The sequence below is a fragment of the Labeo rohita genome, chromosome 11 (genome assembly GCF_022985175.1).
Source record: "Labeo rohita strain BAU-BD-2019 chromosome 11, IGBB_LRoh.1.0, whole genome shotgun sequence".
Classification (NCBI taxonomy): domain Eukaryota; kingdom Metazoa; phylum Chordata; class Actinopteri; order Cypriniformes; family Cyprinidae; genus Labeo; species Labeo rohita.
In genome coordinates this window covers 11,461,441-11,478,339 of record NC_066879.1, presented here as the reverse complement: position 1 = coordinate 11,478,339, position 16,899 = coordinate 11,461,441, and the positions used below count along the sequence as shown (strand labels likewise).

The following is a 16,899-nucleotide window of genomic DNA, read 5'->3' as shown; positions in this document are numbered from 1 at the left end:
AGTTCAGAGAGGGTTCACAAATCATTTAGATCATTTAGACTTAGATCGAAACTTCAAGTCGTGTATTGCGAATCATTTGATTTAGATTGGAATATCATATATCACTTATCATTTGATTCAGATCCGGACTTCAAATTGCGTATAACAAATCATTTAATTCAGACTCCTACCGGGTTCTTGAATCATTTTGAAAGAGTCACGACCTGTGCTCCAAGTCCTGAGCTGAAATTATGGTACACGATTATTTAGGTTTCAGTTCAGACTATTCTGGAATTCGGTGTGGGCAAATCATTTAAATCACTTTGGGACTTCAGAGTGCATATCACAAATTCCGATCAGGATTTCGAAGCGTTTTCGCAAATCTTTCTTTTTTTTTTAAATTTTTTTTCTGATTGTGGAAAACATCAAACTAGCGTTTCTGTCAAGCCCCATTTCCAACAAGCTACTTACCCAAGAGACCAAAAGCAAGCAAATATTACAAAAGACATTTCAGAATGGTTCACTATGTGAATATATTTTGTTTATTATGAGAACAAATGTCAAAAAGAATGCCACATTTCTAGACAGTTACAGTGCAGTGATACAGGACAGAGATGACATTGAGTGACTGGATGTACAGTCCAAACCAAGAGTTTAGTGCTGTTATTTTACACTGACCTGCAACACAATTCCTCAGTTCAGGTGTGTTTGCATTACCACTGAACTAAAGGAAGATTCAGACCCCTGCCATAAACAATATAATACTCTTAATGAACATTAAGCCAGTTAAAGAATGCATGAAATCAGGATCTTGGTCAACAACAATGGCTTAAAGAACAGCTGACTGTTTGTCACCCAAAAATCATTTACTCATCCTCATGTCATTCCAAACTTTCGACTTCTGAAGACTGACATAACCAAACTGCTGTTGGTAGTCATTGACTTGTATAATATGGATACTGTGAACTGTTTGGTTACCAACATTCTTCAAAATATCTTCTTTTGTGTTTAAAAGCCATTGGGTTTTTGAGCGACATGAGGGTGGTTTAATTTTTGGGTGGACGGTCCCTTAGACAAGAGCATTGGTTTATTTGCATCACTTTAATTCTGGCATCTATCCTGACACAGACAAGCACTGACAGGTAGAATGTGAATGATTAAGATGAATATTTCAACAAGTACATCATGAGAGATCCATGTGGAGTGAGGTCACCATATGCAGTTATAACAGGATGTCTGAAAACGAGCTGCCATGAAAATCACAGCCAGTTAAAGGAACCTCATTTGGTGTCTCCAGCAGTTTGGTCCAGAGTCCTTCAAATGCTCTCGTCATCACTCATGTCCCAGATCTGCAGAAGAGGAAGAGATCAGAAAGCTGTTCAAATAAAATGATCAAAACCTCCTAAAAGTAAATGACAAAAGTGTGCAGCAGGTTCTAGAGTGCAGCGATCTGGTCTCATGATGTCTAACGTGGAGCTGCAGGTGTGCAGCATTATCATCTGACGACGGTTCGGCACATGAACATCTGAACATGCAAAGCTCTATTCAAGCAGTAATCCTGCAAACAACACGCATGTTTGAAAACTTAACCAAAGTTGTGCTGAGACTGAAGATAAACATGCTTTTGAAGACAAAGAGGCCAGACATTAGTGTGCGAGTCTGAGTTTGGATTACGGAGGCGACTGATGTGTGTGTGTTTGTGTGTGCGGCTAGAGCCTCTTTCTTCTACAGCACACCTGGCTGTCAAAAGCTCCGTGTCATTGACATGCTAATAAAAGCCGAACAAAAAACAACTTCAGCGGCCTTTTCACTTTGAAGTCGGCGCCAAGTCAAAAAAAACAAAAACCCCCTAGAGATAAGTGAGAGGTAAAGAGAGAGCTGAAAGAGACGGGAACGAACCGCCGACATGATGGACAAACTCGACTGACCCTCAGTTACTTCACAACACGCACATCACACTGCCTCTGGGCAAACACGAGTGTAGCGGTTAATACCTGATATTGACATCTTGGTCAAAGACCCTTCTCGTGCCTCATTTATATAAAAAGTTTATGTGAAACCCAGATGAAACTTTTAACAGCAGTCGTGGTGAAATGCAATTATCATCAAAGTCAATCAAGAATGAGATCTCACCCAGGAGCAAAACTGCCATGTGTAACATTATTGAGAAAACTTTTGAGACAGAATGCAAGATGACAGCCATCAAACCATATGTACAAAAAGTTTTTAGTAGTAGTTTATTTTACAGTCCTGTTCTGCATGTACATACCATGTAGTTACTATAGTAACTACCAGTTAGGGCTGGGCGATATGAACGATAATTTTTTATCAGTCGATATCAATAATTATCACGATAAATGTCAAATCTTTATTTCTTTTGAAGTTTAAAGTCAGATTTTTGCTCCAAAGTGAAAGTTGTAGAAACCAGACCATTAATTTTCCTTAACAAAATAAATATCTAAACACAAAAAATCATTTCTGCATGTCCTAATGAGTTATAATGTTTCAAGAAACAGGTTTGGGTTGTATGATGATAATAATAATAATAATATCACTTTTTTGTCTCTTAGAAATGCACATTTGATAGTAGCTTGAGGATGCAGAGGTACATTTTTGTTCATTACCAATCAGTAACATCTGTAAAAATTGTAGCAACCTCAGTTTTATGCTCAGATTTTTTTTTTTTTTTTTTATAATTAAGCATTGGTCTTTCATAGTAGCAAGCATACATTTTAAATCATGATAAACACAGTTAAAACCCACACATAATGGTACCTCAATACCATGGTAAAAACATTCTGTATAAATGCACACATGCTATAGCTTAATCACAAATACATACATACTAAAATTATATACCATTACTCCATACTCCTGTAATAAAATTCAATGTGAATATATCCCACATTGCTGCCACAATACCATGGTGCAGTAAGAGTTACTACAGTAAATCCATGGTAAATGATGGCGATGTGTAAACTGAAAAGCCTTCTGACTGTCTCGTTGAATCACAGAGTCATTTGTGTTCATCGCTGAATTCAAGTATTTCACACTGGATCTCACAGCGCTTTAGTGCTCGCTTATCGGAGCCGTTCACATATTTTGCGCGCTCAAGTTCGTTATTTCAAATGTAGGCACGCGGCGGTCGCGATGCGCTCGGTTTTTCCAGGGGAGTTTGAACTTTGGTCTGAGCGGATAAACGGTCGTTCCACTTTTGGCACATAAAAATTATATCGAACATTTATCGAACTCTTCATATCGTTTTATCAAGGAAAATTATATTGCGATAATTATCGTTATCAAATTATCGCCCAGCCCTACTACCAGTGTTGCGGGTAATGCATTACAAGTAATGCAAGTTACGTAATCAGGGAAGTAACACATTACTTTTTAACTTTCAATAAAAGTTACATTTTCATATAAGTACTATTCACTGACTGACAATCCTCCTGTCCGCATGTTGAGAGAAATCGGGAGTAAGTGCAAAGGCATTGTGTGCACTGTGTAAACATTATGCTTACTGTAGTTCTAGACTAAATGCGAACGTGCATTTACTCATCTCACTTATTTCTCAAAATGAATAAAAACAGTGAATTGCAAATTCAAAATGTGATGCAGACCTGCAATAATTAAATACAAATATCCTTTATATATTTAATGCCATTTTATTAACAAGTGGCTTTGCTGTTGACCTTTGATAATCCAATTCAACCATAGTAATAAGCAAAAATGAGTGTCCTATTCAGCACAGCCGAAAGGTTTGTTTGAGCTGTGCCTTTTACTGTACAGACGTGGATTTACATATCACTCAGCCTAAGGCTTATTCGTGTCACGTTTGATGTGAAAGAGCTTTAATAATTAAAAAGAGTCTTTTTATATTAAAGACAAGCAAGTCCAGCCCAGATGATAAAAAGTAATACAAAAGTAACACATTACTGTTCTTAAAAAAGTAACTAATAGAATGAGTTACTTTTTTTGAGAGTAACACAATATTGTAATGCGTTACTTTTTAAAAGTAACTTTCCCCAGCACTGGATAACTAGGTACTAACCCTGAATCAACCCGTACACCTAACCCACATACACTGTAAAATGTTTTTATCAGTTTCAACTTAAAAACTTAAGTTCAGCAGCTGCCTTAAAATTTGAAGTTAAATCAACTTAAAACTACAAGTCATTACAACTCAATACAATAAAGTGAGTTAAAATGACTTGTGCTTTTAAGTTGATTTAACTTCACATTTTAATACAGCTGCTTAAGTTTTTAAGTTGAAACTGGTGAAAACTTTACAGTGACACTAAACAATTCAACTGCATATTTTCCAGTTTACGAAACATTTTGAGTCTTAAATACTAAAAAATGCTACACTACATAAAAACCCTTGTCAGACCAACAAAATTACACCCAACTAGTTAAACACAGTTGTCTGAACAAAGAATTTTTATATTGTTGAAATGTTAAGGCTTTGTGAGTTCCCAGCATGCATTGCAGCATGAATAAATAAAATAGGATTGTTTTGCTGTTTGTTTAAACTTTTTTTCTTTTTTTTTTTGTTGCTCTTGTTGTGTCATTATTGCTAGTTACTTGTTGTACTGTGGTGTAAAGAGCTCATCTTTTTAAGTTTTGTCGATTGCCATCGTTCTTGAGGTTTGTGTGTCTAGTTTTGAGGTCCTGGGTATGTTGAACCATTTACTTACGTTTCCTGGATATATCGGTCTTGTAAGATGTTTTACAAACAAAGACAATGCTGTCTACATATTAGACTAAGTTATCCATTTAGCTTTCTATAACAATTCACTAGCTGTCATTTAGAAATGAACATACAATTGATAATGTGGAGACTTTTTACAAATTCTATTTTCATCCAGAAAACAGAAACAAATGGCCTCAAGGATTGTTGTTTCAGTTGCTGTGACACAATTTTTTCTTTTAGCAAAATAAGACAATTAGCATTGCATGAAACTAAAAATTTACATTGGCTAAACAAAGTATCAAACAAAGAGTTTTTTTTTTTTTTTTTTGTACGTTTTCTCAACTGTTTTTTACAGTTACATTATATTTCCCAGTACTTTCTTAGATAACTACAACTATAACTACTGTAAGTACACATACTGTAAAATAAAGTGCCACAAAACCAAGTTTTGTGCAAAACAGGTGCATTAGGAAAACCTACTCTACCTACATCCACAAAATGTAGCTATATGTCCAAATGACTAGTTTCCAGCTGAAATGAACAACAGGGGAAGTAAAACACAGATAACTTTTGGTCTTTTTCATACAAAATGTGATTACAGGTTCATATTATCGATTAAAAAAAGGCTTTTTTTGTGTAGTTTCTTGCACAATACTACATTATGATCTCAAAACACTTTTACCATAGTGCATGATTTGTAAACTAATACATACTGAAGTTTGTGTCACATAATCAGCTCCATATTTGTGGCTTTTCTAATGTGGTAAACTTGCTCGGTAGCACACCCGGTACTGCATTACACTTGTGATGTGAAGCACAAATCATGATAAAAGAGCTTAATGACTTGCAGAAGCAAGATAAAATGACAGTTGCTTCAGCAAATGCATTTTTGTCTCCTGCTTGCTTTGGGTAACATTAGGTTTATGTTGGGTTAGGTTAGATTTAAAGTCATTTACTGGACATTATTTCATTCCTGTACTGCAGCGACATATGCATTAACCAGCATATATAAAAAAAAAAAGTTTGAGAGAAAATTTAATGTTTTAAGCACCACTCACTAGACATTTCATTTTATTCATCGCAACTGCTGCCAAATATGCAAGAAATAACATAATTTTTGAGTTGCCACAGGTACATATCTATCTATCTTTAATTTATTTTATCTGAAGAGGTTTAACTTACAGAACAACAATTTACAGATAATGGACTCACACCCTTGTCATCCAAGATGTTCGTGTCTTTCTCTCTTCAGTCGTAAAGAAATTATGTGTTTTTGAGGAAAAATATAATGGACTGATATGGTGCCCCGAGTTTGAACTTCCAAAACGCAGTTTAAATGCAGCTTCAAACGATCCCAAAAGCGGTCGTAAAAGATCCCAGCTGAGGAAGAAGGGTCTTTTCTAGCGAAACGATCGGTTATTTTTATAAAAATAATACAATTTATATACTTTTTAATGTCAATCTTGTCTTGCTCTCCCTGAACTCGGTGTTTTCTGGCTCAAGACAGTTAGGGTATGTCAAAAAACTTGAAAATTTTCTCCCTCAACTTCAAAATCGTCCAATATCGCGGTTTTACCTTTTTTTGTTAAGGGTGTTTGATCTTCTTTACATGTTCACTTTGCAAAGACTGGGTCGGAACTTCTGCAGCAATGTTGGATGGTTTTGAAATGATTTTTGAAGTTGAGGGAGAAAATACAATCAGTTTTTCGACATACCCTAACTATCTTGAGCCAGAATACACAGAGTTCAGGGAGAGCAAGACAAGACGAGTGTTTGAGATTTAAATTGTATTTTTTAAATAAAAATAACCAATTGTTTTGCTCGGCTGGGATCATTTACAACCGCATTTGGGATCATTTGAAGCTGCATTTAAATTGCATTTTGTAAGTTCAAACTCTGGGGACCATATCAGTACATTATATGGAGAAATATCCTGAAATGTTTTCCTCAAAAAACACAATTTCTTTACGACTGAAGAAAGAAAGACATGAACATCTTGGATGACAAGGGGGTGAGTACATTATCTGTTGTTCTGGAAGTGGACAGCAGTATTTTTAATCATTTTAATCATTATTTCGCCTATATCAAATACAATTTTTTGTGTGGTGTGCTAAGATGCAATATAAAAAATGTTTAAAACGTTGGTTCTAGAGACCCTCAGCAATCCATCTTCCAAGGAGGGTGGATGATGACTTTTTAGTGCATTTAAATGAAATAAAACTACTACTAATACAGTAAAATATAATAGTAATAATAAAAACAATGCCACTGGTCCTCGCTGGAGATCAGAAAGATAAAGTGGTGAATCCACACCCTGCTCTGCTGCTGCATGAGAGCACACTTGTGTTTGCAGCAGCGGTTTAGGGCTGTAATTACATGAATCATCTTAATAACAGTGTAGTGGATGTATCGTTCAATTATCAGAGCGCTGTAGAGTCGTCTCATGGGCGTGTGACCGCATGTCATACATGTTACACACATCAACACAAGCTCTTGGGTTATATATATACAGCATGTGTGTGAAAAAGAGAGTCAGAACAACACGATAAAGAATATTCTGCCAAACAAACACTGAATCCCACAGGAGATTGTGTTCGTCTTCATGAAGCACAATGCTTTCTGCCAGTCTTTTCATTCTGAAGTAATTACCGAGAGCAGAACGTACATGTAAACAGAGGAGAAGATGAGTGACCATCTTCATTTCCCGCTCACATTAACCTGACGACAGCACAGAGTTATTATTAAAGCTGTCATTACATAACAACAATTTCAGATGAATCACTGCACCCCATGTTCCTCTCAAAGGCCTTCAGCATCTGACAGCTCAGAAGAAGTCATTTGTAAATTTATTTCAAAAAGACCCAAGATTAAAAAAAATTACACAAACAAGTAAATTATGAATTTGTACGAGATGTACTGTTGTTTAACAAACATTTTGGTCACACATTAGTTTGGCGACAATTCTCACTATTAACTAAGACTTTTGCCTCAGTTAACCTCTAATTTGCTGTTTATTTTTAGTTAGTAAGGTAGTTGTTAAATATGGGGTGGATTAAGAGATCTACAGTGAGATCAAAATTAGAGAATGATCTATATATATATTTTTTTTTTTCCCAAAATAATGTTAATCTTCATCACTTCAAATTTGAAGGCGTATTAGCTGTAGGTATACCACCGTTCTACTAACTTTGTCTTCTACTAACGTTCAACAAAAATCTTTGTCTTGTGGAAACACAGTTATCAAAATTAGAGAACAGTAACCACTGTAGTGCAAAAGAAGATTACAACTCAATTTCTGGTGGGTTACGCCCCTTGCTTGCCCTTGCTTTCAATGACTTCAGCACATCTGCGGCAGGACTTTACTAGTTTGGTGTGACTGCGCTGGTGTGATCTTGGTTCACTCTTCTTCCACTTCCTTGAATAGTTTGGTGTAGTGGGTTCTCGCCATAACTTTGTCACCAAGGATTTTCCAGAGATTTTCAATCGTGTTTTGATCAGGACTTGGGCCCGGCCATTTTATTATTTCAGTGTTCTTAGCTTTAAGGAACTGCTTTACGCGTTTTACCCGTTCTTGCGTGAAAATAGCAGGCTGATTGGGAAATGCTTGCAGCGAAGGAACTTTGATGTTCTCCTGCTAGAGAAAACATCCCCCAAACCATTACACTTCCTCATCCACATTTCACTGACTTCTTTACACACTTGGGCTTCGGTCTTTTCTCAGTCTGATGTTGAACTAAATGTTTCCCATCAAATCCAAATAAATTAAACTTGCTTCCATTACTAAAGGGAACTTTGGACCAGTTCACCTCTCTCCACACAACATGCTCCTCAAGAAAGGTGAGCTTTTTAATTTTTTTTCTGCTGATGAGAGACTTGGTCACTGCAGAGTGCGCTCTCTGTCTGACTTCTCTTAAATATGCCGTTACAGATCCTTACCCTGATCAGTGGTGAACTGGCAAGCAATTCCAGCTGTGGTGTTGAACCACTTCCCCACTGAGAGTATGTAATCTCTTTATTATCCTGTCTTCTCATTCATTTGTCTTACGTGGATGACCAGCCTTTTTGGGGGACTTGAATGAATTAGTGTTATTGAAAACCTGCAATATTTGAGAAATCACAGATATGGAATGACTAGCTTCTCTTGCAGTGGCTGAAAGTGTCATCCCGTTGGCCTTTATCTGGACAACCTCATGTTGCAGGATTTTAGCCACCTTAGAGTGGCCCGCCATCTTACAGTTTCAGTCAAAATGAGAGGAATGCTGCCCGTTAAATAGGGTTTTTCATAATTAAAGAAATTAGCACCAAGTGCCAGAATAACACTAATAACTTGGAAGTGTTCTCTCATTTTGATCCCAGTTTAATTTATGTTTTTTATACTGTGCTTTAGAATACAATTAATTTATGAAATATGCTTCAGAAGGAAACACAACGCATTAAGCCGGGGGTGAAAACTTTTGAACAGGATGAAGATATCTAAATTTTTCTTATTTTATAAATATAATATTTTACCCATTTAGTACTACCCTTCGGAAAATACTCGCATATTTCCCAGAAGACAAATTTAGCTTGATCCTAATGCGTCATATTTCCAAAGGGTTCAAATATGCAAAAGATGAAGAATCTGCAGGACCTGGAGGATTTTTCTGGATAACAGTGTTCAGTTTAACTGTTCAGAACAAACAAGGGACACATAAACAACCATCACAAAAAAAAAAAAAAAGAAAAGATTATCCAGGTAACCACACACAGTATTAAGAACCAAGGGTTCCCAAACTTTTGAAGGGGGTTATTTTAATAACTGCAGCAATTTATTTTTGTCTTGAGGACTACGTGTAAACATCTTTTATGTAAAACATCTTACTCAGAACAGTACTAAATAAAAAATAAATGCATTTTGTGTGACACTATATATTTTTTTTCATAAATAACTGATATAATATGATAATAAAATGATTAACAGATCAGTTTATACCAATATATACATCATTTATTATACATTAACACACATCTAAAGAACTACTTTCTCAACAAAATTCATGAATGTGCAGGTGACATGCTTTTATGAAGTGTAACAACTCTAAAACTAAAACTATGTTAAATGTATTGCTGATTTCTTTCTGGCATTATCCATGCAGTTTTATGATCTTTTATTACGTGAGTGAATACAAGAAATGTTCTACAAAAAATAAAGAAATAATTATCATGTACTTTTACCATTTTTATTTGTAACCCACGTATTTGTTTAGAGTGTAATTTCTCTTTTGATTCAGATGAGACTTTTTCACTAGAGGAAGTGTTATTGTGGATTATGGGCTCATACTTTAGCCGGAAGCAACAGTTTAAAGTTAAAAATGTCTTGATGGATTTGCTTCTTACAAAATGCAGCTTTTGGCTTCACAAGACGCTAATTAATGGACTGGAGTGGTGTGGATTACTTGTGGATTATCATGATCAACTTTGTTACTTCTCACTTCATGAACACATGTAAATCATGTTTCAAATCACAAAAACAAACACTAGAGTTTCTACTGAAACCATCTTATTTCATTCAGTCTTGGGAAAATTGTGCTCCAGAGTAGATGCTATTATATAATCTTATGTGTGTCTCTGCAGCTTTGTTTAATAATTGAGCTTTTCCTATTCATTTGAAGATTTCACGTGTCTGCGGTTGTTCCTCAGTTCGAGTCAACGGGTTTGCCTGGCAATAAAGGACCAAAGCAGCTCATTTGCAAAATGTGTAAACATGACATTCACTAATGTCAAGATGACCAGATGCTTTTCATTCTCAATAGGATTGTCTCATTCCTGAACACTGCAAAAGAAAGATCTCCAGCAGCACCAGCAATTGAACAGGTTAACTATAACAGATGGGTTAAAAGTAACACTTTGGCTGAACTGTTACAACCGGTGATATATTTCAAATGATTTTACATCAACAAAGATGGGTCCTGGAGCTAGAGGAGCTGTAATTTAGCTGGATTGTTTGGTAGCCAGAGGGCTTGAGATCTGGAGAGTTTCCAGCAGGAGGAACATGTCTGGTCAGGTTTAACACACACAGGTGTGTGAATGAGCAGATACAGCCGGTTGCTTCACAATACACGCCATCATTCTGGGATATTTCAGGATATGGAAAGTCCTTCAAATTACTGATATTTGGTGTCTCGTATGATCTTAGAAAATACCTCACACAAGCCCTCAAGGACACAGGCATCATGTCATAAACTAGACTGGTTTAGAAAAGTAGTTCACCTAAAATGAGACTACCATGATACGGTTTTGTTGCTTTTGTGTCCTTTTTGAAGCTTCAGTCCTCATTCATTATCAATGAATAGAAAAGAGCAACCGGTACATTATTCAAAACTCCTTTTGTGTTACTAAAAAAAAATTATACAGGTTTAAACAAATGATGGATCAGTAAATGATGACAGATTTTTTAAAGTGATAGTTCACCCAAAAGAGCAAGCAATCAAGCAGCTAGATGAAAAACAAACAACAAAAAAAAAAAAAAAACTGTACGAACAAAAAACATTCTTCAAAATATCTTCTTGTAGAAAAAAAGTAAGTCAGGTTTGGAATGACATGAGGGTGAGTAAACGATGACAGCATTTATGTGAGCTGATAAAATGTCAGACCATGGTTACTAAAGTCAATCGATTCAATACCGTGGACAGAAACGCACATACTGGGAGTGATTTTTGGTGAAATGATGTTGTCAGAGGAGGTAATGTTTGAGTAACAACGGAGCCCATGGTTGTTGAACAGAGGAGTGTGTTTGGTTGGGAAGAAGCGCTTCTGCACTCAGTTGTCTTTGTGTCCCACACGCTGAGCTTTAGCTGGGAATGTGCCATTCTTTCAGGGAAAGAGCCCAAAAGGCCTGCATAGATGAGATACAGAGCAAAGCAAATTGGCTCCCAGAGGTCATTCTGTCAGCTGTTCCAAAAACAGCGTCTCAAGAAGTTATCTCAGCAGACGCGTTCATCATGAACACAGGTAAATACGGCCCACAAAAAAAAAATAAAAAAAAATAGTTGTATGAGTCTTATTTTGAATTTGGTTTCTATAAAGTTCCATCTCATCATCCTGTTACAGTTTAAAAACATGACTTAAAAACAAGTTGTTTTTTTTTTTTTGGATGGATATTTGACATTTAACATAATCATTAAAAATAAATATAAAAATAAATAAATAAATGAATAAATATTAAAAAAAAATGTTTAATATAATAATATTATGTGTAATTGTTTAAAAACATACTGCTATATTTATATTACTATACGAATATAGTAAAATAAAGTAAAAATACTATACAATATTGTCGACAGATTGTTATAATGTTCTTAGGTGGTGTTATACTGTTCATCGTCAGACATCCTAAGCGTTAACTAAGGTTAACTAAGTGAAACTTCCTGACAGTTTTCAAGTACCGGGCTTCAACTCAAATTTAAATTAAAACCATACAAAAAAAAAAAAAAAATTATATAATTATATAAATATAATTATGATATTATATGTGACCCTGGTTCACAAAACCAGTCATAAGGGTCATTTTATATTTTATATCATTTTAACATCATCTGAAAGCTGAATAAATAAGCTTTCCATTGATGCATGGTTTGTTAGGATAGGACAATATTTGGCCGAGATACAACTATTTAAAAATCAGGAATCTGAGGGTGCAAAAAAATCAAAATATTGAGAAAATTGCCTTTAAAGTTCTTCAAATAATATTCTTAACAATGTATATGACTAAACAAAAATTAAGTTTTCATACATTCACAGTAGGAATTTTACAAAATATCTTCATGGAACATGATCTTTACTTAATTTCCTAATGATTTTTGCCATAAAAGAAAAATCAACAATTTTGACCCATACAATGTATTTTTGGTTATTGCTACAAATATACCCCAGCGACTTAAGACTGGTTTTGTGGTCCAGGGTCACATATATACTAGTACAGTTTTTTTTTTATTTAATTGTATACTTTAATTTTTGTTTTAGTCATTTTATTATAGTTTGTCATTATGTTTTTGTTCTTTTAAGTATTACGATTGATTGGTTAGTTTAATTTCAGTTTCAAATCTACTTTAGTAAATTATTTAGGTTTTTCATTTAATATGTTGTTTTATATGTATTAACAGCTTCATTTTAATTACCAAACATGTTATAAATGCTACAAATATGTTTTCAGTTAAATTTAATAAGCCTGCTTTAACAAAAAACTTTTTGCTACTAGAAATTTTTGCTACTTGCCATTTCAGCATTTATTGTCTTTGTTTAAACAAAACAAACTAAAACCTCAAATTGAAAATTGAAAAACTATGTATATATATATACATATATATATATATATATATATATATATATATATATATATATATATATGTGAAAACTTTTTGAATTTGAAGATCAGGGTGAATTTTGTCTTCTGGGAAACATCTTCTGTAGCCTCTGAAGGGCAATACTAAATGAAAAAAAAAAAGTTTCAAAAGTTTTCACCCCCCGACTCTTAAAGCATGGTTATTCCTTCTGAAGCATCAGTGAGCATTTGAACCTTCTGTAATAGTTGCATATGAGTCTCTCAGTTGTCCCCAGTGTAAAAACATGGAGCTCAAAATCATACAGTCATTGTTGGAAATGGTTTAAATACACAAAAATGCTGGTAAACCAAAGCATTTGTGGGACCTGAAGAATTTTTCTCAAGAACAGCAGGAAGTTCAACTGTTCAGGACCAACAAGGGACTCATGAACAACTATCACTAAACAAACAAACAACAAAAAACAGCTGTGGATTATTCAGGTAATAACACAGTATTAAGAATCAAGGGGATGTAAACGTTTTAAAAAAGTCAACACACACACACATATATACAGAAAAAATGATGAGGGCACTCAACATTACAATTAGTGTAAATTAATAAAACTGATAAAATTGATTAAGATTATTTACTTTTCTTCTCAACGTTGCTGAAAGGGTCCGAATAATGTCACTTCCTGTTCATTTGACACTAGCTATTTCCATGCTGTGTTCATTTTATGTAAGACAATAGTTTCTCCAACTTACTGTAACAGACCCTTAAAATCATGGAAAAGAGCAAACGTGTAGTCAGTATGTTTGTGTAAAGTTGTCATGTTCAGCAGATGACCAGAGCCTCACTACTAATGCCAGATGGGACGTGTTAGTGAGGGCGGGAGGTTACGCTCCTCACAGGAACACTGGCCGACGTGGAAGGGGAAATTTTCTCAACTGGTTGGAGGAGACGGCCTGGGTTTTTCCCTCCTTGCTGACGGCCTCACGTCTCTAACTCCTCCTCCGGCTGTCAGAGATGGCCATCCTCCCCTCTCCCGCTCAAAAACTCACTTCCACACACATCTCCACACTCACTCCCTCAGGACATTGAGTCACTCGCTTTAGCCCAAAACATGGCCATAAACACACATGGACACAGCCAGTGTAGAAACTCATTGCTCATTTCTACTCTAATTATACTTTATACTGAACTGGAACAGACTAGCAGAGAAACTAGCAGGCGGGAGGTAAACATGGCAAAACTAGCAAGTTTTTTTCGCACTCTTCCTTCTCTCAGCATCAAGCAGATTCACATAAATAGCAGCTAGCAAAACAGAGCGCAGCGTCTCTCTAGGGTGTGGTGGCGTAGCGCGCTGCAGCTGCGGTTTGTTGTTGTTCGGGATGGATGGAGGCCCCTGCTTGACTCCGCTCCATCCTGGCTCTATCTCCCTCTGTGACACATTTCCTGCCCCACATATCAAGGGAAAGGCCATTTTAGGGTCCTGCTCTTTCCGGAGTGAGCTTTCTTCCCACCACAGTGAAAAAAAGGCTGGTTTGCCTTGCGGCGATGTAGAACAATTTAAAGGAAGCATTCAACTCAAAGTGAAAATTCTGTTGTTATGTACACAACTCACATGCTCAAATCTTTAACATGCTCACAAAAATCACAACATGAGATGTTTAGCAAAATGTTTAAGCTCACAATAAACGTGAGGTAGGGCTGAACAATTTGGAGGAAAAAAAAGTTGTGATTTTTATTTTGTATAATTGTGATTGTGACAGTGCAAAAAAATGTTTGCTGTTCTTGTTTGTAGGGATAAACAATTTGTCTAAAAATATAATGATATTATATATAAATATGGCATTAACATATAAGAATAAGAATGAGAATAAGAATAAGAATGTTGTTGCTTTGTTGTTGATGAGTTACAATAATAATAATAATAATAATAATAATAATAATATAAATTGAATTATTAATCACTAATTAAAATATTTGATTACCCAAAATATAATAATAATAATAATAATAATAATAATAATAATTATTATTATTATTATTTTAATATTTCACAGTGAAATATACATAATAATAATAATGATAATGATGATGATGATAAAATAAATAATAAAAAATAATAATGTTTTTATTTTACATTTTTAATAATAATAATAATAATAATAATAATAATTTGTTTATTTTACAGTACAGTTAATATGGTGTTAATAATGATAATGCTAATAATAATAAGAATAATAATTATTTTATTTTACAGTACAGTTAATAGGGTGTTAATAATAATAATAATAATAATACAAATAATAATTATTTTATTTTACAGTACAGTTAATATGTGATAATAATAATAAAAACAACAACAATAGTTATTATTATTATTATTATTATTATTAATCATAATATTTGAACAAACTATTATTATTATTATTATTATTATTATATTTTTACCAAAATATGTATTACTATTGTAATATTTCAGTGAAATACAACGACGACGACAACAACAACGACAATAACAATAATAATAACAATAACAATAACAATAATAATATTAAGAATTATAATAATAATTATTATTATTATTATTATTATTATTATTGTCATTCTTATTATCATTATTATTAATCATACTATTTTAACCAAATATTTATTACTATTGTAATATTTGAAATAATTGAAATAAACATATTAACTATTATTATTATTATTATTATTACTGTTGTTGTTGTTATTATCATCATTAATTATAATATTTTAACAAAATATGTATTAATATTAATATTTATTAATATTTATTATTGTAATATTTCACACTGAAATAATGCATAATAATAATAATAATAATAATAATAATAATAACATTATTATTATTACTGCTTCATTATTACTAGTTATAACATTTTAACAAAACATTTATTACTATTGTAATATTTCATGGTAGAATAAAAATTCATTTAGTAGTAGTAATACCAATAATAATTATTTTGTAAAACCATCAACTCTTATTTTGGAGGAAAATAGCATAAATCCCTTTAAGCATCTCTTTTGTTGACAACAGCCGACTTATAAACGCTTCTCGTTACAAGCATGGGAGGACATCTGGTTCATGTTGTGTTACCAAACGCATGGTAAAGTGACTCAAACATCAAGTTTGTGTGGAGCAGCATTTACTTTGAACCAAGACGCTCTGAGACTTTGAAAAGACTCTGAAACCTGCAACAAACATATGTTATTATATCATTCATATTTTATTTAAATCACAGCCCTTGTAATTTGATAATCAAGCCATATCACAATTAATTGTGCAGCCCTGCTAAAAGAGTCTAAAAAAATGTGTTTTCTGAAGTCATTTAAGCAACAGACCTAAACTGAAGTTGCTAGTCACTGAATTTTTTTTTTCTCTCTCAGCTGCAGCTCTCATTTGTGTGCTAATTGTGAGAAACTTTAACTCTTTCTATTGTGCACATTTTGAGCACAGGGTTCGCGCATGCTATCAAATGGAAGATGCTTTGAAAGGCTATGCGTTGGGCTGTATGCATACGGTAAACATTCAGCCCAAAAATGAAGTGTACTTTGGGCGCCCAAGTTTAATAATCACTATCCAAAACTAACAGATATTCCTCACTGAAAACATCCCACATAAATTCCAAAGCAAGAGTCCTGATGATAAATGGGTCAGTGTGACACTTGACTCGTGAATCACTCATTGTAATGTAGAGTTTGATGTGTTCTTGAGGACGAGGCAGGTGTGTCATATCTGGAGGTGCAGCAGGTCTAAACACGCACACATGATATACGTCCACGCACGCTGGTTTGGCAGGTGTAGCTAAGCTTATCGCAGCATCTCTGAGAGGAGTGCTGAGATACAGCAGACTGCTAATCAAATGCAAAAAACAGAAAGCCTGCACAGGGCGTATG

The 16,899-nt window shown here is 34.2% G+C and overlaps 1 protein-coding gene across 1 annotated transcript in view; it reads right to left on the bottom strand.

Annotated features, from left to right (window-relative positions):
• Nucleotides 1-498: 498 nt before the first annotated feature.
• Nucleotides 499-16,899, bottom strand: part of atg7 (ATG7 autophagy related 7 homolog (S. cerevisiae)) — a 126,493-nt gene continuing 110,092 nt past the window's right edge. The window contains 1 exon segment of the mRNA XM_051123117.1: nucleotides 499-1,328. Coding sequence (XP_050979074.1) covers nucleotides 1,296-1,328 — 33 coding nt within the window. The 3' untranslated portion in view covers nucleotides 499-1,295.